The sequence below is a fragment of the Aulostomus chinensis genome, chromosome 2, assembly GCF_037954235.1.
Source record: "Aulostomus chinensis isolate RoL2024-O1b breed Wild chromosome 2, RoL_Achi_v1.0, whole genome shotgun sequence".
Lineage (NCBI taxonomy): Eukaryota > Metazoa > Chordata > Actinopteri > Syngnathiformes > Aulostomidae > Aulostomus > Aulostomus chinensis.
This window is the reverse complement of record NC_141321.1, coordinates 6,034,240-6,056,994: the sequence shown is the minus strand read 5'-3', so window position 1 is coordinate 6,056,994 and position 22,755 is coordinate 6,034,240. Positions and strand designations below refer to the sequence as shown.

Here is a 22,755-nt window from a genome sequence, read left to right as displayed (position 1 = left end):
GGCAGAGCCGTGACACTACATTAAAGTAGTCCTCATCCAGAAGATTTTGTCCTTTGCTCATTTGACCGTTTCAACCCTGCAACAACGCAGTTCTTGAGTACACTCAATATCAGCATGGCTGACCTCTGCTGCTGCAAACAGTAGAAATGCTCACCTGAGCCTGTCGGTGAACACATCCTACCTACCAGGGCGGCGTCCTACCTGTGCCAGATTATCGCTCAAATGGAAAAACCAGAGGAAAGTTAGTCATCAAAGATATCAAATGTCTGATACCAATGGAGTGTGAACTGTGACGCCGGTGGCTTGATGTTGTTATGAGCTGGTTTTTATGTTTCCCTGGAGAGAGAGAGATGAATGGAGCAATCACTGGCTCACATGACATGGCTTCATTTACCGTCTGTCTGCCGTTCAGCCAGCACCCAGAGGGAGGCTCTGAACGGTCTGCTGTTAACCTTTGACCCTTGCCTGAAACCAACACTGCCACTCCTGCTGTTGTCCTCCAGTGTGACGACATTCCTTCACGCTTTCGGCTGATTGGAGATTCAAAAAATCCCAAAATAAAATGGAGACTTGTGTGCACCGCATATTGAAGTCTCTGCGTGGTCAGGAGTCGCACTCGGAGCTGAGAGCCTCCACGTGTGATGAGTCACCAGACTTTTCAAAGACAAAGATTGAGAGGAGATCGTGGGAATGGTAAACAGTAAAAGGACTCCATTTTATAGAGCGTTTTCTACCTTAGCGGCACTCCAAGCTCTTTACAGCGTCGCCTCATTCACACTCACACACACTCACACACTGAGGGTGGAGCTGCCATGCAAGGCACCAACCTGCTCATCAGGAGCAATTATGGGTTCAGTGTCTTGCTCAAGGACACTTGGACATGGTCACCAGGGGATCGAACCAGAGACCCTTGGGTTGGTAGACGGCCGCTCTCCCCTGAGCCACGCCGCCCGAATGGCGTGGGATGAAACAAAAAGAAGGGAAATGTGGGCAAAAGCGTGTTTTTCTTTTTTAATTACCTAAGAAACCCAATAAACCAAACAAACAGAGGTGAAGCTGGTAAATTTGATTTGCATGGATTGATTCCACTCCAATGAACACGAGGCGGTAAGACTGCATGTTTTCTTGTCCTGACAGGATTCGTGACACGCCGCTGCACCGCTGGCTACTAATTGTTTTACGCACTGCAACAAAAATTTTGGAGGGAAAGGAAGTGTGAAGATCATCCAATATTCGGGTTTCACTTGGACATTGGATGTTTTTATTGATTTATTTATGGTATTTGATGTTTGAGTCCTGCAGGCAGAGGAAGACAGGATTTGTCACTTGTGGATCACACAAGTCTGTCCTCTGGGTAATGGATGACAAACCCGGTAGGAGCGATCTGTCAGTAAATAAAGCTGCAAGTATGAGTGAGTGGATCCTTGTGATGCAAGGATCACTTCCTGAATCCACTAGGTGGTGCTATGGTCACATTTACCTTCTGTTGTAAGTCAACTTATGTTGGTTCCAGCTGTCATGTCCTGCTCTGTAACCTGGGATTTTTCTTCTTTCTCCTGCTTGTCTTGGTCTCACCTGTTGTCTCACCTGCCCTCGTGTGTTGCACCTGTGTCTCATTGCCCCCCCCCCCCAGCAAACCCTAGACCTCGCTGACTGATATTCTGTGTACAAACCTTTGATGAAGGCTTATGTTTTTCATCTGGTGCCTGCACCCTGTCTCTGCAGTGCCCCTGTTCACACGTCACTCTGCTGTCACAACATCAGAATCACACCCTGTAACCACCAGGTGGCGCTATGACTAAAATTCAGCCTGTTAATGTCTTCAGGTCGGGACTCTCATCAAACCTGTTACGTTTGGAAAAGATCTAATGGAAGTCCTGACACAACAGTTTCCTGTTCTGTTGTGACATTTCAAACATGGCCGTCTGTGATAACACCATTTAACCAAAACTCACGTGACCCGTCGCCAAGTTCTTGAGGTGGCCCTGATCACATTTGAGATGATCTGGCTGATCATCTGACAGCTCTGCGGGAGCAGCTCTAAAATGTATTGGCTTCCTCCTTGGCTCATTCTGCACCGTTCCACCAAATTTGATGACAATCAGCCTTTGAATAAAGCTGCTGACGGACAGAATGGTGACCTCCTTTGTGGAGGTGAAGGACCAAAATCTGTGGAGCTCTGAATGCTGATTCTTGTGTATTCCTGCTCAGAAGTTGACATGCCGCAAAGGCTTCTTTAAACACGGAACCTCTAAAATGTAATATTTGGATTTGACATCACAATGGATCATGCTAACGCAGCAGCCCACTCCGACTGTGACGATGAAGTTTATGAGACGGATCCATCATGCATATCTCAGGGCAAAACATGTTAGTGGGCTCTGAATTTTTAATATGAAAGCTTCAAGTACTGAGCCGACGCTGGGACCAAAAAGAAAATCCATTAGACTGCCATGTAATTCAAATAAACCTCCAGGCACAAAGCCTTCATTTTCATTTTAGGACCTTTTCCAACAACGTGGTCTTCACACCGGAGCTGTGAACAAGAATGGAGACGGGATTCCAAACTTGTCTGTGTACGGTTCAGATTGCAAAACATTTCAGAGGGATGCCAATGACCTGTGGGGAAGAAATTCAATCTGTGGCAGCCGCCAACATCAGAGTACGAGCTGGACGCGACTGAGATTCCTGTGACCTGGACTACTTGAGTCAGTGCCAGACAGACCAGGGATGGCCGTACGGTCTCTGTTTTCTAGGTTTGGCCTTTTTCTGAATTAAGCGTTTCCTGAGCCAGACGCGGGACATGTCGATGTTAGTCTGGTTTCAGGATTCTCTGGACTCTCACCTGGAGTCAGGTTTTTCTATCAGTTCATGACCTTGTGATGCACACACAGCCTGCTTGAGACCAGATGCATGAATGTGCTACAAGCTTCACGTCATCGTGTAGAAATCCTCCGACAGGAACGAGACAAAGACAGCCTGGAGAACATTTGTCCAAATAAAGCACCAACATCTACTGGGACGCCATGATGACCTGAAAATGTTGGTGGTCAAAGGTCAAATTCAGTGTGGCAGGTGCACATGGTGGAGACATTCCGCATGGATGCAGTGACTCTAGTCTATGATGAATGGTGCAGGTGCGCTGCTCGCCGTGGTTGGTGCTGCGCTCTGTCACTCCTTCACAGCCGTTTTTACCTTTGCTCCCGACAGGCTCGGACCATAAGGAGGGGTGTCAAGAGCTGCCACTGGCGTGAGCAGACTGTCCCTGTCTGAGGAGGACTGTGCCCGTGACACAGAAATGTTGTGTTTCCAGATGCCACTCAAGTTGAAATGGTTTCTGGGAGATCAGCGTGTCTCCTGACTGGACAATGAAAGTGTAAGGTGTTCAACACATGACACACTGCCCTCTCCTGGGCGTGTCTCAGCTTCCACTCCTACTTCTTTGGGTGTTATGGTTCATGTCATTCTTAAACCTGGATGAACATGTGACTGATGGCTGAAGAACACTGCTTTGCTCCACACTGCGGAGCTCAAAAGCTCCCTACAATGCTTGTTCTTCAGTCAGCTGAGTGTAGCAGACTGGAGACACCCTGCTGGCTTACCAGAAGATGGCAATGTTTCTTCACTGTGGCGTCCTGCTGGTTGTCCCCCCCATCAGTGTTGGACTGTCCTCTGCGCTGCAGGGAGAAAGAAGTCCTGCTCAAACAAGCATCCGTCAGTAGCTTCACTCCTGACTGTTAGGGAACTCCGATGATGAACTGTGGAATCAAATGTTCTGGCTGCGGCTGAGTTTGGCTGAGATGGACGACTGAAATCTGTGCCTCTTGTTTTCTTACAGATCCGATGACATGGAAAATACAAGTTCCTCCCTTTATCTTAGGGTAGATACCAAGTATGCTTCTTCAACCAAAACTCCCTGCCTTTTCTCCTCCTGTAAAATCAATCCAGCGCTCGGTGACTCATCCTGTGCTCAGGCGCGTGCGCCAGTGTTGTGTCCAGTGAGGTCTTTCTCGTCGTTGGATGTCCCTTCCCCTTCCACCTCTTGCTCTGTGGGCTCAAAACACTTTTTTTTTACATTAAGAAAAAAGCAGCCGATAAATGGTTGTTCAGGTGTTCAAAGCATCGCACAGAATGACCAAATACAAGCAGCGTTACAATGTGACTGGAGTCCCTCAGTCCCTGGATTGGTGCTTCAGTTGGAAACAAAAACATGAGGAACCAAACTCTTCACATGGCTACAGATGTGGTACACGGAGAAGCTCCCCATCACGACTGCAAGGAGTCTGGACCAAAGGTCTGCATCCCCACCTGCAGCTGTTCCAACCTTCATTCAGCAGCTCATGAGTTGAAAAGCTAATCTCATCTTTGTTTTCAAGCATGGAGGAGTTTGAGCCCTCATCGCATTCAGAAAAAACAGAATTTGACCATCTCCATCTATGAAATCTTTACAGGTCATGCCAAGGGCCCAGAGGGCGTGCGAAGCACATCGTACGACAGTCGCAATGTGAACAAAAACAAAAAAGAATGTGGAAATAAAAAGCTAATTCCTATTTCCTGTATTTTCATGTCATTTGCCTTCTCCAATGACATTGGGGGCATTTCAGAGCTCAAACGTTACTTTGACTCACGTGAATTCTCTGGCAAGAACTTTCGCTGAAGTGACTAAACTTTACTTTGAACAACCACAGACATTCAGTACAAGCATAAAGTGGACAGTTTGCGAATTAGACAATCCAACAAAAGTTAAAGTGAAGCTTAATGTCATCTTATGTTGACAACGTGAAAACACGTGCTACAAATATGCATTCATGAAGGAATTTCATACCTTTTTCCTCTCCAGTCCCAGTAGGCAGCCTACATTTTGACATTTAACGACAGCATTTCTCATATAAAGAGCGATGCTGCTCATCACCTCCAGCAGTTTTAATAATAAAATGCTCTTTTCCCTGTAAATGTTACCTGTTTATTTTTAAGTGTGGCCTTTCTCTTCTCTGTCCCGTGTTTCTTCCCACGTTGCTCAGGAAGCAGCAGTCGCACGTCTTGGATGTTTCATCAGTAAATAAAGCTGACCACCAACGGCCTTGGCGTCTGAGCTAATTCCCTTAAACAGGACATTACTCCAGTTTGACTGTCAAACAGGAGGACAATACATTAACCCGCCATCTCCGTGACTAATGTGAGTAATTACAACAACTCTAATAACAGCGGCCCGCCTCCATTAATTATTTAGCATCCCTAATTAGTTTTGGATGCTTGTTGGACAGCTGCTTTTTTGTGCAGCACTGTTACCTGCAAGTCTGGAATCTTCTATCTGTCACAGTGAATTTAGGGTCATTGCTCGCTGTTAGAAGTTGCTTCACCACGAACGTCCTGCTGGATGGACCTCATCAACCAGCTGGGTGACAAACACACCTTCCATCCCTCCATCCATCCATCCATCATCTGTCCATCCATCATCCCTCCATCTATCCCTCCATCCCGCCATCATTCTATCCACCCATCCATCCATCATCCATCCCTCCCTCCCTCTTCTCCTGTTGAGGGTGGTGGGGGTGGAGCCTATCCCAGCAGCCTTCCCCCTGGACAGGTCACCAGTCCATGGCAGGGCCAACACATAGAGACAGACAACCATTGGCTCTCCCAGCCACGCCTACGGTCAATTTAGAGTCTGGATTAACCTGGTCCCTCTTGATGTCTTTGGACTGTGGAGGAAGCCGGACTTCTTTTAAGACTTTTTTAAATCGCTTTTTTTGTACTACGTCTTACTTGTATGAAAAAAGCATAAAAAAAAAGTCTGACTGACTGACTGACTGACTGACTGACTGATTGATTGATTTTCGTTGCTCAGTGCGTGGAGCTGAACAGTGACCTCACCATTTCTCTTTGGTTTTTCTCTCTTGACCCGCCAAGCTAACAGAGTTATCCAGGATTCTTTGACCTCCACGTTGACAGCAGCGTGAAGGTGATGTGCATTGTGCTGGATTTCTGACACCCAAGTTATCCTGAAGGCAGAGAGAGACGATGCTGAGCCTCACCTGTTTACCTGTGTTGAACAAGTACAGACGGGCAAGTCAGCTCACTTCTCTGAGTTGATTACACTCTGGTAATTCGGGTTAGGGTTTAACCTAACTTAAATAAATCAAACCGTCCCTTTCAAATCTAACGCTTTCACAACACTAACCATGCATCAGCTGTGCTGTCTCCCCCTGCATAATCATCACCCACTTTCAGGAGGCCTCAGGTTCAACCTGTCTGGACTGAAGCAGCAGGTGCAGGTGAAATGCACGACCCTCTCTCTAATGAAGGAGAACTGCACCTTCGGAGGAGTGCGGGATTTGGCCTGAACACAGCCTAACAGGTGACTTGACCCTGAAACAAATGGAGCCTGGGTGCTGGTTGGACAACTGGGCCTGTCCACAGTTCTTAGCCGTCATACTTAGACGACTGTGACATCGAAGTATCTTCTGGTGACAGTTGGTGCACTGCTCTGGAAAATGATTTTACTTTTATCAATAATGACAGAGTGTTTTCTATTTGCGAATAAATGCTTCTTGCCCAGAACTGTGCAGTAGAATAATTTCATTTTGATACAGTGAGCAGTCTCACCACCCCACCCCTATGGTTTGTAGATGCTGGCAAAAAACAACAGACCGGTGCCGTCATGAATCACTACAGTGACTATGGCGTTTTTTCTTTATGAGGGATGAAGCTTGGAGAAAGGACCTTTGCCTGCTGATGTCATTTGTTACCAAGGGAAACAAAGGGACTGGTCAGGTGGGTGGAACAAGGTAGCAATGCAGCTCTAACAAGGGGAGGAACCTGTCGCTGAAGAAAGCTAAAGACGGGCACAGGAGCCAGAAATGCTTGGGAGCCACTGATCTAAATGATTTACTTTTTAATGTCATTGAGAAAGATCCTTCAAAAGGTTGATTTTGATTCGTAAAGTGAGCAATCTTTAATTTCTGTCTTCGACAATCGGGGTGATGCATGAGAGTTGGGAAACAATGAGCCTCATCAGTCTTGTATTTTAGTTTAAAAGAGATACTTCATCCAAAAAGTGTATGTTGCCTTTAAGTACTCACTAATAGGAGTCTTGAGCTCATGAAGGCATTTTCCCACTGCATCACTTCCTTGTGACTCTTGGATGCAGAAAGAACCAGCCACATATTTAGCTTGAAGCTAATGGAGACTGGCAGCAAAAAACAACAGCTAAACTGTACCAAGTTGGAAGTGTTATGGTTTTTTAAACTAAAATCAAAATTGTGTGGATTACTGAGCAAGATGTGGATTATACTGGATGATTGACAGTTAGTGAACTGACAGTTTTGCTGTTGTTAGCTGTCAGTCTCCATTAGCTTTGAGCTAAATCTGCCCCAGGACTGTAAATACTGACACTGTGCCAACGCCCTTGTTCAGCCCTGAATTTCATTTTGCATCTTTTCTGTTACACCTAGATTTTTGGTCCAATTTATTGCTCAAAGTACATGTTGCTTTCATCCAAACTTAAACATCACAACTTCATCAAAAAAAGGAATCTCAGTCGAGGTCAAAGGACCTCGCGTGCCAAACCTGATTCACTGGGTGTTACAGCTGTGAGCAAGCATGCTGTTTCTGACACGGAAGGGTGAGAGTGCGCTGATACGACTCTACATGTTTGTGGTTCCCTGCGTTGGCTGGCACAGACAACAAATGAATGTAATTTCAGCAGGATGACATGCCTTTGCAATTCCTGGGGAGACATTTTGTTTCAAAAATAAAACAACAACCTGGGAAATGTTCACGCTGGAGTCTTGAACAGTTAGTCTGAGCAACATCGTTCAGACCTGTCCTTCCATGCGACCTCACTTGTCACTTCAAGTTGCAACATTGTGGCTGTGAAAAGCCCCAAATAGTTCAGACAGCATTGATTTTTTTCCTCTCCTCACCTGGAGTAACAAGCAGTGACTTTCCATCCACCTCAGACAGTGACAGAAACTTCAGACTGGAATTGATTTGAATCCAAGTTGAGCTCAAGACAATCCAGAAGTGAACACGAGCTGATTTATACACGTCTCTCGCCACCCAGCGACGCCTCTGACAAAGACAGAAGTTGACCGTTGAAACATCTCAGGTATGATTGACAAAATACGTGTCCAGTAACAGAAGAAACTTTAAAAGTAATGCAGAGGTTTAATGAATCACCTGTTCAAAACGTAACACAACACTTGTCGTGACTCTCGTGGTCCTGAGTCAGCTGCTGATGACGAGGTGGTGGTGGTGGTGGTGGGCACTTGGATCTGCTACGCTGTGGGCTTCTTGCTCAGTCAACACCCAAACACACTGTGCCCTCAACAACGCCTCAACCCTCTTTAGTTTACTGAGTAAGAGACGTCACAGTCGCTGTGGACCGAACCTGAGCCACCGCAGCTGCAGGCCGATGCTCTTCCTGTTTACTAGCCAGACGTTGAGTTCTGAGACCTGAACCTAACACCACACATGACGCTCGCTGCGTGTACAGGGACAGCAAGTATCTGACTTTTGACCTTATTTTAAATAAAGACAACGTGTGAATATTTGGTTCCTAACATGAGGTAGTCAGAGAATATTCACTGTCCTGTTTACATGCTACAGAGCACAGTCCCACGAATGATTGAAGATAACCACCGCCCCTGCACATCCCTATGTTCTACGTTCTAGTTTTCTATCTGAAGTGAACCCAAAACCATTTCAGTCACGTTAGTTTTCAGTGTTATTTTGCTAATAATGCAGTCAGTGAGCTTAGCGCTGAGTTGGTAACACTCCCTGGAAGCTCTGATGCAAAGTATTTCCACTGCTGTACATGTGGCAAGATGCTGCCAGACCACTGATGGATGCTTCCTTCTACGATGCCACCAAGATTTGATGACATGTACGTATAAACAACACTCTGAATAACGGGCAACTGTGAAAACAGAGTTTACGAATGACCTCCACCTGAATAAATCAGCAGCAATCAGATCAAGACAGGTGGAGTGTTGAGTGTCTCTCACACACACACACACACACACACACACACACACACACACACGCACACGCACACACACACACACACACATACACACATTTGGAGGCCCTAACCAGGATAAGGTATATTATTGTCCTAATATCATTATTTCTGTTCTTATATTGTATGTTTGATTCAAAAATGTGAACAGATTCTTACAGGAAATGTGTGAATTCTTTCATGAAACAATTTAATTTTTAGAATTGCACAATTGAAAATAGTATTTCAATTGTTTTTAGCATCTTTTAACACATTTTAAACATGTTCAAGTTACTTAAAAAACATCGTTTAAACACAGGTGGCCCGGTGGAGCAGTGGTCCTCACTGTGGCCCCCAGCAAGAAGGTTGTGGGTGGAGCCCCGGCTGCAGCACGGGGTCTTTCTGGGTGAGTCTCCATGTTCTCCCTGTTCCTGCTGGGTTCTCTCTGGTACTCCAGCTTCCTCCACAGTCCAAAGACATCAAGAGGGGACCAGGTTAATCCAGACTCTAAATTGACCGTAGGCGTGGCTGGGAGAGCCAATGGTTGTCTGTCTCTATGTGTTGGCCCTGCCATGGACTGGTGACCTGTCCAGGGGGAAGGCTGCTGGGATAGGCTCCACCCCCACCACCCTCAACAGGAGGAGAGGGGGAACATGGAGGGAGGGAGGGATGGATGATGGATGGATGGATAGATAGATGATAGATGATAGATAGATAGATAGATAGATAGATAGATAGATAGATAGATAGATAGACAGACACCCCCAGAACACAGGGATCCCACACTCAACCGAGAGGCCGCCGATGAGCCGAAGGCACCCGCGTCCGGGACCACCTCCCTAGGACAAAAAAACAATGGCTGCAATCCTTTGAGAACAACCTCATAGCCTTGGGGGTCGACGGAGTGAGTGATGCTCGGAGGAAAAGCTCTGTTTGGGAGCTGAGGGACAGCGCGTGCTGGAGACGTTGGTGGGCACGACCGATGTTTTTTCCTCTTATGCTGTGATTGTGGGACGTCTGAAGGACCCCTTTTCTGCTCTGCAAAGTGCACTCCTGCGGCAATTTATTTTTGCCAGGGACGCCAGCTGCTGGGTGAGTGTCAGCAGTTTGTGGCTAACCTACGAGGGCTGGCCAGCTCATGCAAGTTCGGCGCGCTGCAGGACGAGATGATATCACATGATATATGACGAGAGACCAGCTGATCGAACACACAAGCAACACCAAAGTGCGTGAGACTTGGCTCTACAAAGAAAGAGTGCAGCTGAATTTTCTGCTATAGTGACGCAGCAGGTGGTTACCCCCAGTCAAGCTGCCCCTCCAAGCCTCTCGTTCCCCTCACTGCCACCAGCGCCTGAGTCCTCAGTCTCAGATGTGATGCAGCTGCACTGGCAGCGTTCTCAGGCCTGCGCACAACAACCCCGTGCCAACTGTGGGGCTCGCTCATCATCCACAATGCCTATCACGTGACATCTGGTCCAGTGACTTTCAAATCGCGCACTGTTGAAATCAATGAGGTATGCATTCCCCTGCTCTTGGACACTGGTGCCAGTGTTTCCCCACAGAACTTTGACACCTATAAGCAAGACAACAGTTGGCTACAGGACGAAGCTCCTCCCAAATGTCATTTTTCATGTTGCTCGCCGCGGGGCCAACCTGATGGGGCTTGACTTGTTTCTTCCTCTTGGACACAGAGGGGGCAGCAATCCTGACTGTCACCATGCCGTGGCAGCAAGGGTGGCCTTCATTGTTCGAGGGTCTAGGCTGCCTCTCTGCTTTCGCCAACCAGCCACTCCTCGACCCAACAGTGAAACCGGTCATTCAGCCCCTGCACCGCAGCCCACTAGCCCTCTGTGATGGGGTCACCATAGAACTGAAGAAACTGCTGGAAGCTGGAATTATTGAGCCAGTGGACGCGCTGCCCTGGGCTTCTAACCAGGTGGTGACAATGAAGAAGTCAGGGGGCCTCCGTCCCTGCGTCGATCTACAGGCAGTGAAGGCAGTGATCCCCGACAAGAAGCTACTGCCCACTGCTGAGGAGTTAACGGCTCAATTCTACGGCTCTGGCGTGTTTTTCAAGCTCGACTTCAGACAGGGACACCTAGAAGTTCCCCTCCACCAGAGCAGCAGGAACCTCACAGCCTTTGTGATGCATGCCGGAGTGTTTCGATACACCCAAATGCCTTTTGGTCTAAGCTCCGCCCCTACTTGGTTCCAGAAAGTCATGGCCTCAGTGGTGGCTGGCATACCAGGTGTCGCCATTTATCTGGATGACACTGTGGTGCATGGGCCTACGACTGATGTCCATGACTGGCGACTCACCATGGTCTTAACGGCCCTTTCCAAGCACAATGTTAAGATCTGCACACCTTGCTGGTGTAGTATCTGCTCTTTCCCCTAGATGGCGCCAACCTCAGGGGATGCCAGCCTGTGCTTCCACACCTGCACCTCATCACCGCTGTCACACCTGCTCCACATCACCATCAACAACCTTTGTAAGGATGGCATCTTACCTCCCCTGGCTGTCAGATTGTTGACCTTCCTGCCTGGTTTTGGATCTTTACTTGCTCGTCTTTTCGCTAATAGTGGTATTTTGCCTGTTTGTTTTTTTGGACTTTGTCAGGACCGTTCATTATTGACTAACCTTCGTTTCTGTTTTTCCCCCCGAGGTTTCCCGTTCCGTCACTTGTTGATGCGCCTTCTGTTCGCCAGCCAGACGTGGAGTTTGCGGCCTTATCATCTTCTTTCTTGGTTCCTCCCAGTGGAGAGTTTTTTGTTGTTTTTTTATCCTCTTCGTGAGCTCTTTCTGTTATACCCGTTGTTCTAATAAATCCTGAGTGACACCTTCCGCTGTCTGTCCGCGTTTGGGTCCCCCAACACGTAACCTAACACACAAGCTGACTCTCAATGATGAGAAATGCGTCCTCTCTGCCACATCTGTCAAGTTTGTGGGTTTTCCGCTGTCAGCAAGTGGCGTGACCCCACTCCAGTCCAACATGGATGGACTGGAGTGGTGACCAGGAATAGACAAGGAGATCGAGGCCCTAGTCAGGGACTGTTCCGCTGGCCAATGGTGGCGTGGAGCGCTTTCATCAATCCCTGAATAATGGCTTGAGGGTTCATACGGCCCAAGGTTTCTCCTTTGTACTGGCCATCTGTCACACCTTGCTGCACTACAGGGGCACGCAGAATTCCACTATGGGCATCTTCCCTTCTTCCCTCATGGTAGGCTGGGAGATAAACAAGCCTCTGGACAGGCTCCACCCTCCTAAACCCAGGGCACCTCCCCCCAGTGTCTGGGCTACAGTTGCCCGCTGGCAGGGGAGAATGAGGGAACATTACTGACCAGTCAAAAAGGGCCAGGGCCCCAGGCATCAAAACATCTGACTGGTTCAGAGTCCGTGGGCCTCACCGGAAAAATAAAATGGCCACTTACTGGTCTGGTCCCCTCCAGGTCACCCGCCAGCTGGGCCTGGCGACGTACCGTCTGAACAATGGCTCTCGTGGCACTCCAGCCGGCTTCGACGGGTGGCAGCTCCACAACACACAGCTGGTGTTGCACCCCAGGGTTTTCCCCTCAGCAGGACAGGAAGCCCCAGGACCTCAGACTGCCCCTGCGCCAACCCCAGGCATTCCAGGGGCCTGGGGGGCGGGCCCACAAGCTCCTGACGTTTGTGAGCCACAACTGTCTGTCCCCTCTCTGTCTCCACCTCAACCTGCCCAGCTGTGTCCCTCCTCCCTACCTGTTCGCATGCGTCACAACCTGGTCAAGTTGAGGACTTTGTTTCAACTTTCATGTGTGAAATCCTATGGGGGGGGGGGGGTGTCACATCTGTACACGGGTCATACATAGCTGTGTGACATGTTATAGATGTTGTTGTGTTATAGGTTGCTGCTGCTGTTATTTTCCGTCTGGCTGAGAGCTCGGTGATTGATTGGTTGAACCTGTTGGGTGTGGTTGTCGCGCCACAGTAAAGCGTGTGAATGCTACAGTGTTGTGTGGCATCTTCTTTGGACCCTTTTGTGGACATAATACTCAGGTCCTCAGGAAGTGCGCGCACACACACACACACACACACACACATAAAACATACAAGCATGTGCGCATGCAGAGATGAGGGTCTTATCTCTGTTGCAAAAGCTGTCAGTGGACTGTTTCTCTACACTGCAATTAGAGGAGAGAGAACAGCAGCGTTATTTAGGCACACATGTAAGCCGTGTAGGCAGACAGAAGCAGAAAGGTCCCGAACTCACAACCCTTAATTACCTCACAGTGACGCACTAGAGCATTTCTGAAGGATGCTGGCCTGACAGACTGAACTGTCCAAGGGTAGGTTATTTCCAGATCCAGTGAGCTGGGTGCAGCTTGGTCCTGAGGGCTCAAACGGAAAAGGAACAGTAAGGTCGTTTTAATCATGAAGTTTTTGGGTTTTTTTTATTCCATTTGATAGTTATTTTTCCTGTTCTCTCCCAGTGACTGTGTTTGATATTCTGGCCTTTAATATTCTTTTCTTCAGTTTAGAAAAGTTATGTGTTAATCCCAGAGAAGGAAGATCAAAGCTGCTTCATCATCCCTTTAATATGCTTGAAATGCTGGGCAACGTGACTGACAGGGTTTGACAGCCCACGCTGCAAACATCCTGTGTCTCGACTGCACTGGGCAGCGTGTGAGGGGCTTAGCTTTATGATTTAATGGCAGGTCTTTGCATTAATCATCTCCTCCACCCACACAGGTTTGTAACAGATGCTTTCCCTCCCTAAGATGCAGATAGTGTCAAATAAACTTGGAGATTTCAAAGGGGTGCATGAATGTGACAGCTGAGGTGAAGCGATTCTCTCTGACAGGAGCCAATCAGCAGCTGCACCAGTGCGTTAATTTCACCGAGGGGCTTCTGCGAAGCTGGTTAAAAGCAACAGAAAAAAAGTAAGGAAAAGGAAGAGAGCAGAGAATTTGTTTGGACATGTTATGAAATCTGAAATTAATCTTTAATTTTAGGGTGACCTGTAGCAGTGGCGCCAGGATGTGTTCTTTCAGGAACCGTTGTTAGCGCTCAAAGTCACTGATGGATGAAATAGAGACACTGTCGGTCAGTGAATCCACCTGATAATTATGACCACAGTGTGAGGAGAGAAGTTGACCCCTGCTGCGGTAAACGCACCTCGTCACACCTGCATGACCTCCTGATTGACTCCTGGCACCGTCTCAGGGGGGTTGGATTTCTCTGCAATCACCATCAACTCTGAAATCAGTTCTAGAACACTGGTCAGACTGCAGGCCTCCTGATCTCCCTGTTTGAGTTCTTCTCTATGTGTTAAGGCGACATCACACAAGTTTGTCTTCCAACACCTTCAGCGTGGTTGTGTTGGTACACACACTTGAACCACTCGTTCTTTTGAAATGTAACTTGAGTACAGTCACCTGTGAGGTGTGGCGCCCCTGCACTGGTGACCCAAACCACGCGTTCTCTCTGACCTTAACCTCAGCTTTTGCCTTTGCCAAAATATCCCTGTCGCAGTTCAGTTTGATTGGTCTGAGCATTTGCAGCTCGGCCACGACACCAAACGGTACAAAGCGTATGTTGTCATCAGACACAGTTATGGATCGATTCCAAATGTAATCAATTGTCCCTCAATCAAAGTTCGGTCCTCCTGCCAGTTCATTAGACAGCTGTGCAAATGCAGCAGATGAATAACTCCTTGACCACACGGAGGCAGCAGACTCAGCTTTTCCTTTTGCGTTAACGTGCTCATATTCCGCCTGCTAATGGCATTTAGCAACAGGCCTGCAAGCTGTACATCCGCAGTTGGCAAAACTGCCCCCCCCATGACATCTGGCCCTTGAATGTTTATTTTGATCATCTGACTTTTAAAATGTATTGTTTTATTTCTGAGATGATTGAAAGCTTCTCAAAAGTGCTGAATGAAACCTCTGTGTGTGTCTGGTTAGGAGTCATCCACCAGCGCGTCTGTGTGGCGGGTAGCGACCTGTTTCACTGAGGCGATGACATCATCCTGTCAGTTGCTGGATCCTCCACAACTGTCTCCAGTAGGCCCTTCGACCCTCTGTGTCAGTCTCTGGTGTGTCCTGGGACCTGGATGCTGGGACGGGGGTGTGTGTGGCTGCAGGCTTGACTGTCGCCCGCTGGTTCTCTGTCTCCTGCTGTGAATAAACGCAGGAAAGTAGCGCTGCTGCACCACTCGCTCTCTTATTAGGAGCTAATGTCTCTCGCCCATCAGCTGATCTCGCTCTCTTTCAAGCAGGTCGGTAGTTCATTAAGACTTTCAGATGTCACTGATGGACGAGTGGATGAGCTGATCAGCATTTCCCTAGAAACCAGCCAGGATGGAAAGACCCGTCTCTCCTTTCTTTGTTCCACTGATAAGTTAAAATAAAGGAGTGTATATTTCTAATAGGGCTCTCTCTGTAAGACCCTTAATGATGAACCATGAAAAAGAAGCTTAAATTTGAGGGCTGGCAGGTTGTGACCACCTACTGGCTAAATCTAATGATCTAACTTGTCCTGTGAAATTCACAAATATGGACAAAAATGTTTCTCGCCAAGCGTTGAGATTGTTTCGTAAATGGATGTGTAGCTGCATGAGCTCGGAAACTAGGAATCTGTGAAACTGGAAACCAAGCACTGAAGCATTCTCGGACCGATTACTGCCATTCATAAGAAAGTTGCAGGGATAATTGACAGCCTGGAGCTGCTGGAGCCTCATGATTGTGGAACTGCTCGTGCTGCAGGTTGGACGCAGGATTTCTATGAGATGAGAAGCAAAGGATGAAGACTCCTCGCCTCATCAGTGACTCACGCAGCTGAGAACTTGGTGTTTTCACAACATGACTTCACATCACTTGACACCAGTGCAGTAATGATGCTCATTAATCTGAGGTCTAATTTCACACACACTCAATATGAAGCAATTACTGATGAGTCATTGCTAGCGCTAAGGCTGCAGGAAATGCTATGCCATCCGATGACCAATCAAAAACCAGCACGGGAAAGACACAGTGTGTGTGTGTGTGTGTGTGTTTGTGTGTGTGTGCAACAGAGCATGAGGTGTGACGTGCTCCTCTCATGTCACCTCACCTTCCTTCCTTCCTTCCTTCCTTCCTTCACTCGTTCCCTCATCAGGTCTCCATCAGAAGGCGATGCTGTTGCGTGCAATTACAGTTGAGCTGTGCCTGTCGATGCTTCACTGAGTGGAGGTCTCCCTCTGCCATCAGCTCTCCTTTCCTCTCTCCCTCTCTACCTTTCTCTTGACATAAAACTCCTAATTTACTCAGAGCGAGTTGCTGAACCTCAGGCTGATTTTAAGGGACAAAAAAATAGAGTGAGACCAGGATCAGAGTCATGCTTCTGGGGTGTTCTGATGCTCTGTAGCAGAGGCGGCCATATTATATAATCAGATTATTCGTAAAAGTAAAAAATAATCACTCAAACTGGACTATAATCCTTGAATAGCCCCTGTGGTCGTTCTCTCACCCCCACAAACCACAGCTGTCAGGGGCTCATCTAATCATGAGGTCATGACTGGCTACATGGCTGGGGTCAGAGAATCACCCGCCATCAGACAGGAAGCACAGCAGCCAGGCAGAAAGCAGCAGCCAGCTATTTTTAGCCTCTGAAAACATTTTGCAGGTACGAGGATACGATGGGCGGAAGTTTTGAACTTGGCTGGAGGAAAGGGAGGGGCGCCCCAAGTGACCGAGCAGCAGGAGGAGGAGGTTACGAGAGCCCGGCGCTGTCGACACAAACTGACTCACACATGCACTCACCTTGATGAGCTTCCCCTTCAACGGACAGCTGTCGGACATGTTGGAGAAAGAAAGCTCAGGAGAGTGAGTGTCTCTTTACAAACTATGATAAATTCCCAGCTCAGATACTCACAGGCACCGGTGGAGACCCACGTGTCCCCCAGCTGAGCTCAACGTAGGCTGACGACCGTTACTGGGAATTTTGGCCACTTTCAAACAGCGTTGTGTCAGTAAAACGTGGGTGGAAGTGAGGAGTGGGTCAGGTTCTGGAGAGCTGTTCTGAGAGGCCCTCAGCACACACAGCTCCAAGCTGCATGACATGGAACCCTTGAAAGCACTCGAATTAGAAATTGTACACTGGCATAGTTTGTACCCCCCCCCCCCACGACACACACACACACACACACACACTCACACACACACACATACACACACTCAAAGCTGGGGGGGTCCTCTAGGAGCAAGGAGTAAGAGCACAGGCTGGGAGTGGCTCTGGGAGGCTTCCTTCTCTGTTTTCTCTGGTGGGAACATGTAGCTAAACAGCATGAACAGCCTCCAGGTGTGGTGACCTGCCTCTTGAACGAGAAATCGATGAACGAATGACAGCGGCGTCATGGTGCTGATGCTGAGACTGAGGCTGGTTGGTACCGTTGTGGCCCAGGAGGCCTTGGTGGTCTACCAGGGGATTCTGAGAAAAGAGATAGATTTAAACCTCAACTTTCTTATGCTTGTGACCGAAGGCGTTAAATGCATTCAACTAAAAGAAAATCTGTTACATCATCATTGATCTGACATTTTAACAAATTTGAAAAATGTCCTTGTAATATAGTTTTCTTAGAAGGTTTTGTTCCAGACCCCCTGGTTCTTTTCCTTTCTTGTTCTGAGCCTCGTGTCTCTGCCTGTGTCTCGTACACGTTGATTAGACTGGTGATTTCAAGTTACTTCTCATTCACTGGATATAACTTGTGGTATGTTCAGGGTATTTTAGTTGATGTATTTGGGCTTTTTTGTGTGATTTTGGTGAGAAAAATGGGAAATGGGTGAGACTGTGGTTTAATCTGTTAGCTATTTTGCCTCACAGCACAGTTAGATTGACTCTTGATTGCAGGGTTCTGTTGTTGGTGATGTCTTTGCACCCGCAGGTCGAATGGTCTGGATGGGTGTCTTTCTTCAGTCCAACTCAGGAATATCAAAGAAAACAGAAAAGTGAGCAATAAAAGAGAGAAGAGTTAAAAAACAGCAAACTCTCTCGAAATCATTTTCTTTGCTCAGATGCGCTCGAACAAATAAGAAAAGCATAACAAACCAGTGTGCAGTAAAAGGCCCACACACTTCTGAAGACAGAAAGAAAAGGTTCTGCATCTTGATTTGGACAAAGGGGAGCTTGGACGTCTTCTGCCCCCCTGAGCAGAACACTGCCATGCGATTGTTGCCATCAAGTTCTCATTTGAATGAGAAAGTAGGCGACAATCTGTGGCTCTCAACGCAGCTGAGTCACTCTGACTGCAGGCAACATGGAGGGATGTTAGCCATTGTTCCTTTGCATGCAGGCAACATTCACTGACACTAAGCTGGTTTCTCTGGTTCCTTTTTAGACCAGCAGTCAACACCTTTGTCTCCCTTCCATAAATGACAGAAACCTGTGTTTGTCCGCCTGGGGTTCAGTTTCCCCAGCAGATGTTCATTTGATCAGTGTGGTACATCGCTGGGGCTCCGAGGAGGTGACGTCTGGTGTTTGGGGTCTGACACGACAGCCAGACCCAAAGACCGCAGGAGGCGTGCTGCTGGTGTCATCGGGGATTCTTGTGTTTGTCAGGTGACTGTTCATGATCCATTTGTCACGCAGCTTTAGAACATGTGTGTGTTCTACATCTGCACCCGTCTGAAGACACGCGTGCGCCGGGCTGCTAATGACAGACACCTGTCCAGGTCTGTATGGACGTCTGAGGTGTTCCCACTAATATTCCTCGTTATCCAGCCTCTGATGCACTGATGCACCATCGTTGCTGAGGCCGCCACCTCTGGTGAGGATTCTTGTTCATGCTAGTACACCATCGGAGTGCAGAACGGGCCATCTCAAGGTTACGCCGCTAGTCTGACGAGGGGAGAGGCTCAGAACCGTGAGCCTGCAGCGGATGACTGCCAGGGACAAAATGAACCTCTGCTTGTGAATGAAACAGCTTTCCATTCACAAGCAGAGGTTCATTAATTTGGTCGCTGTGAATTAAATGTTAAATTGGCGGCTCTGAAAGATGTGAGTCATGCAGCCTGGAGCACCAGGTTTCCTGCTCCTCCAGCTCCTGGGCTGCACCAGCAAACGGCTCCACTGGAGGACGAAGGTTGAGGGGCTGCAGGACTGAGACAGGACACGAGCTACAGCTGAGGTCCGTGTGAAGACCGGCCCCTCACGAGTGGAGGTCTGTTTGTTTCCTGTCTCTCTTTCCACGAGAATGAGACCTGACATTGAGTTTGTTGTAATGACATTTGTATTGCAGACACAAAAGACAAGACTTCAAAATGTGCTTGTGTTCACATTTAGAGTGAAAAGTGATGAAAAGAAAGGAAGGCTTCAGCAAAGAAGCATTTTCCCTATAAGCTCGATTCCATCTTCAGGCGTCACGGTGAAGCTCTGAGTTTGCTCATCCCTGACAGCTCAAAGAAGCGACTGAGTCACCGCGTCTTATCCCTCAGAAGGAAGAATGGAAGCGTCCTAACTGAGAATAACTGCTGATCCCCTGAAAACTGAATAAAACACTTGCTGAGACTGGAACAAGTGAGTGGTGCAATTTAAGGTTCAGCTGATTCATGTGAATCCAATAAAGATTCAGACCCTCTGACATGTGCGTCTAAGCTCACGGGAATAGTTCATACCTCCAAGTAATCCATTACTTTTCAACAACAAACCCTACATTGCTGCTCTTGTTGTTGTTGTTGACTTTTCCAGCCCTACTTTGCCTAGCAACTTTTACGGGATGACTCACCCAAGGCAGCTGTTACGCATGACAAGAAGGGAAAGAGAAAAAAATCAAAGGATGAGGTGGAGCATCCAGATGGCGGTGGTCGGATAAAAAGGTGTTTGGCGCGGAGGAGCGACTATTTGAGACGGGGAAGGGCCACGCACACTCTGCCGCGCACCGGGACCATGCAGAGCTCCAGGCTGCTCCGTGGTGCGCTCCTCTGCTCGCTTCTGCTGCTCTCCAGCGCCTCCGAAGCCGAACTGATGAACACCGAGTCCGAAGAGGAGCTGAGCCCAAGAGCCCTGCGGGACTTTTATCCGAAAGGTCCGAACCTGACCAGTGAGAAGCAGCTGGTAAGATTTCACCTGCATCTGAGAATGTCCAGCAGCTTTGTGTCGTGTTGTGGTCCTCACCAGCTCAGCAGCCCTGGATGCGTCCTGGAATGTGCCAAACTCAGAAACTTCTGCTGATTCACTTCATCTCATTGGTTTGTGTCATTGCATATCAAAATGTGTTTTGCCTTCATATTTCTGGGCGTTTATTTCATCATGAAGTGCTGTTTATCAGGATACGCCCCCCGTGATGTTCCGTTTGGGTGTCGTTCTTGTGTCCCGCCTTCATGAATGAGTGTCTAAGAAGCGGCTGTGTGTCCCTGCAGCTCGGAGCTCTCCAGGAAGTTCTTGAGAAGCTGCAGGCTAAACGACTGCCTCTGTGGGAGAAGAAATTCGGCCAAGTCCCTACGGTAAGCTCCGTCAGTTGAGTCGGTTGCTGTCGCGGTGGCGGGAGTTCTCCGAGGGTGATCTGTTCTGCTGTCTTGTGCGTCTCTCAGTGTGACGTCGGGGAGCAGTGCGCGGTGAGGAAAGGTGCCCGCATCGGGAAGCTGTGCGACTGCCCCCGGGGAGCCTTCTGCAACTTTTACCTCCTGAAGTGCTTATGAGCCTCGTGGGATCCGAATGTAGAGCCTTGAGATGGGAAACTGTAACTACTCTCATATTTTTATGACGAACGACATCAGGTGACTTGACCCCAGAGAATCTATTTTAAAAGCATCTCACCAACTCTCTCTGGTGATGGAACATCTCTGTAAAATTAAAAAAACTTATCATGTCTGTAGTGAAACCTCATCTTTGTGAACGTAGTTAACAAAATGACTGTGCACCCCCCCCCCCCCGCTCCTCTCCATGTACAGCAGGAGATTCGTTAGCCCCCCCACACACACACCGCCCCAGCGCGGAGGGCCCCTTCACAGACCCCCCCCCCCTCCCCACACACACACACACACACACACACACATCCCAAACGGTCTCAGCAATATCGAGGGAACACAACACATCTTCACCATCAAACTCTGTCTTTTGAACGGTTGTGTGTCAGAATGTGTATGTATGTGTATTATTATTGTTATGAATATTGATATTATTAATAATAATTACTGCAACAATAATAATAAAACGGATCATCTTGTTTTGTAAAGCTGTAGCGTGGCTTCATTTTCTTCTGAGGAAAACCCACCACGGGCTCCACACAGGCCAACACGCGGGGTCCGTGACGTGGCAGACATTTTAGTTTGTTGTTTTCATGATCTCAGTCGATATTTGAACAAAGGCACGTCTGTGACGTCATCCCCCCCGGGGGGGGGGCTCCTCCTTTGACTCGACGGGGGATTCATCGGACGAAAATAAAGTGGAAGTGAATGAAGCAGCTTCAGGCTGACGTCATGCAAGGGACAGAAGCTAAACTCAGACCCAGAGAGAAACTACAATGTGACAACAACAACGTCACTGATCTCAGCAGGTCACATGGGAGCCGAGGGGAGGACTGGGAGGGATCTGCTGGCAGAAATGGAGTAGGATTTTACAAAAATGTTAGAATGAATACGTAAGCAGCACTGACGTAGAAACTTGTTATAAACTATTAAAGAAATAAACCGGCCTCATAAGAAAGAACAAAAAGTAATTAAAAATAATTTCATTTTATTTTTTGTTGAGATAAAGAAAGTTTTCATGGCGGCCCGGTGGAGCAGTGGTCCTCACTGCGGCCCCCCATCAAGAAGGTTGTGGGTGGAGCAGTGGTCCTCACTGCGGCCCCCCAGCAAGAAGGTTGTGGGTGGAGCAGTGGTCCTCACTGCGGCCCCCCAGCAAGAAGGTTGTGGGTGGAGCCCCGGCTGCAGCACGGGGTCTTTCTGGGTGAGTCTCCATGTTCCCCCTGTTCCTGCTGGGTTCTCTCTGGTACTCCAGCTTCCTCCACAGTCCAAAGACATCAAGAGGGACCAGGTTAATCCAGACTCTAAATTGACCGTAGGTGTGGCTGGGAGAGCCAATGGTTGTCTGTCTCTATGTGTTGGCCCTGCCATGGACTGGTGACCTGTCCAGGGGGAAGGCTGCTGGGATAGGCTCCACCCCCACCACCCTCAACAGGAGAAGAGGGGGAACATGGAGGGATGGATGGATGATGGATGGATGATGGATGATGGAGGGAGGGAGGGATGGATGATGATGGAGGATGGCGAGAGGGATGGATGATGGAGGGAGGGAGGGATGGATGGCGAGCAAAGTTTTCTTGAATACGCAGGATCCCTGATTATTCATGATTTTCCACCATGTGATCAGGCCGTTTGTGATGTTTGTTGGCGTCGGTCACAGACTGAAGGCCTTTCATCATCGCCCACCTAGAACTTGAAGTTTTGTTCTCAAAGGGAAAAAAGTTTTGACGCCCCTGCTTTCTTGTATTCATCTAATGATTAAAGAGCAGCCCTGTAGTTTCCCAGGCAATGAGTCACTTTAATATTGCTTCAACAGGGGGGTGTGGGTGGGGGTGAGGGTTGAGTTTGCAGCTTCACCACTAGGTGTCTCCAATGCTGCACATCTGGCCTTTAAAGCTCCCCAGCAGTGCAGGTGCAGTTTCTCTGCTCATCCATTAAAAAAATAGAATCAGAGAGCCGTTCGTCTCAGCAGAAACAGGAAGTGAGGGAGGGGCTTGTCGCTGATACGGATCGGCATGCCTCCTCCTCAGTAGAGCACTGCTGGAGCCTGGTCTGC

The 22,755-nt window shown here is 48.3% G+C and overlaps 1 protein-coding gene and 1 long non-coding RNA gene across 2 annotated transcripts; one reads left to right on the top strand and one right to left on the bottom strand.

Annotated features, from left to right (window-relative positions):
- Positions 1-13,325: 13,325 nt before the first annotated feature.
- On the bottom strand, positions 13,326-16,250 carry LOC147268900 (uncharacterized). Its single transcript, XR_015111210.1, has 3 exons — positions 16,093-16,250; positions 14,984-15,158; positions 13,326-13,370 (listed from the first exon to the last, which is right to left on the bottom strand). It is a non-coding gene; the product is annotated as an uncharacterized LOC147268900 (long non-coding RNA).
- Positions 16,251-19,826: 3,576 nt separating this feature from the next.
- On the top strand, positions 19,827-21,227 carry cart3 (cocaine- and amphetamine-regulated transcript 3). The gene is made up of 3 exons (XM_086193314.1): positions 19,827-20,070; positions 20,376-20,459; positions 20,547-21,227. Exons 1-3 carry the CDS (start codon positions 19,903-19,905, stop codon positions 20,652-20,654), a joined length of 360 nt encoding a protein of 119 aa, XP_086049440.1. The 5' UTR covers positions 19,827-19,902; the 3' UTR covers positions 20,655-21,227.
- The last annotated feature ends 1,528 nt before the right edge of the window (positions 21,228-22,755 follow it).

Coding starts and splice junctions, on each gene's coding strand:
- cart3 (XM_086193314.1), top strand. CDS start 19,903: ATGCAGAGCTCCAGGCTGCTCCGTGGTGCGCTCCTCTGCTCGCTTCTG. Junction 20,071..20,375: donor TGACCAGTGAGAAGCAGCTG/GTAAGATTTCAC, acceptor GTGTCCCTGCAG/CTCGGAGCTCTCCAGGAAGT. Junction 20,460..20,546: donor AATTCGGCCAAGTCCCTACG/GTAAGCTCCGTC, acceptor TGCGTCTCTCAG/TGTGACGTCGGGGAGCAGTG.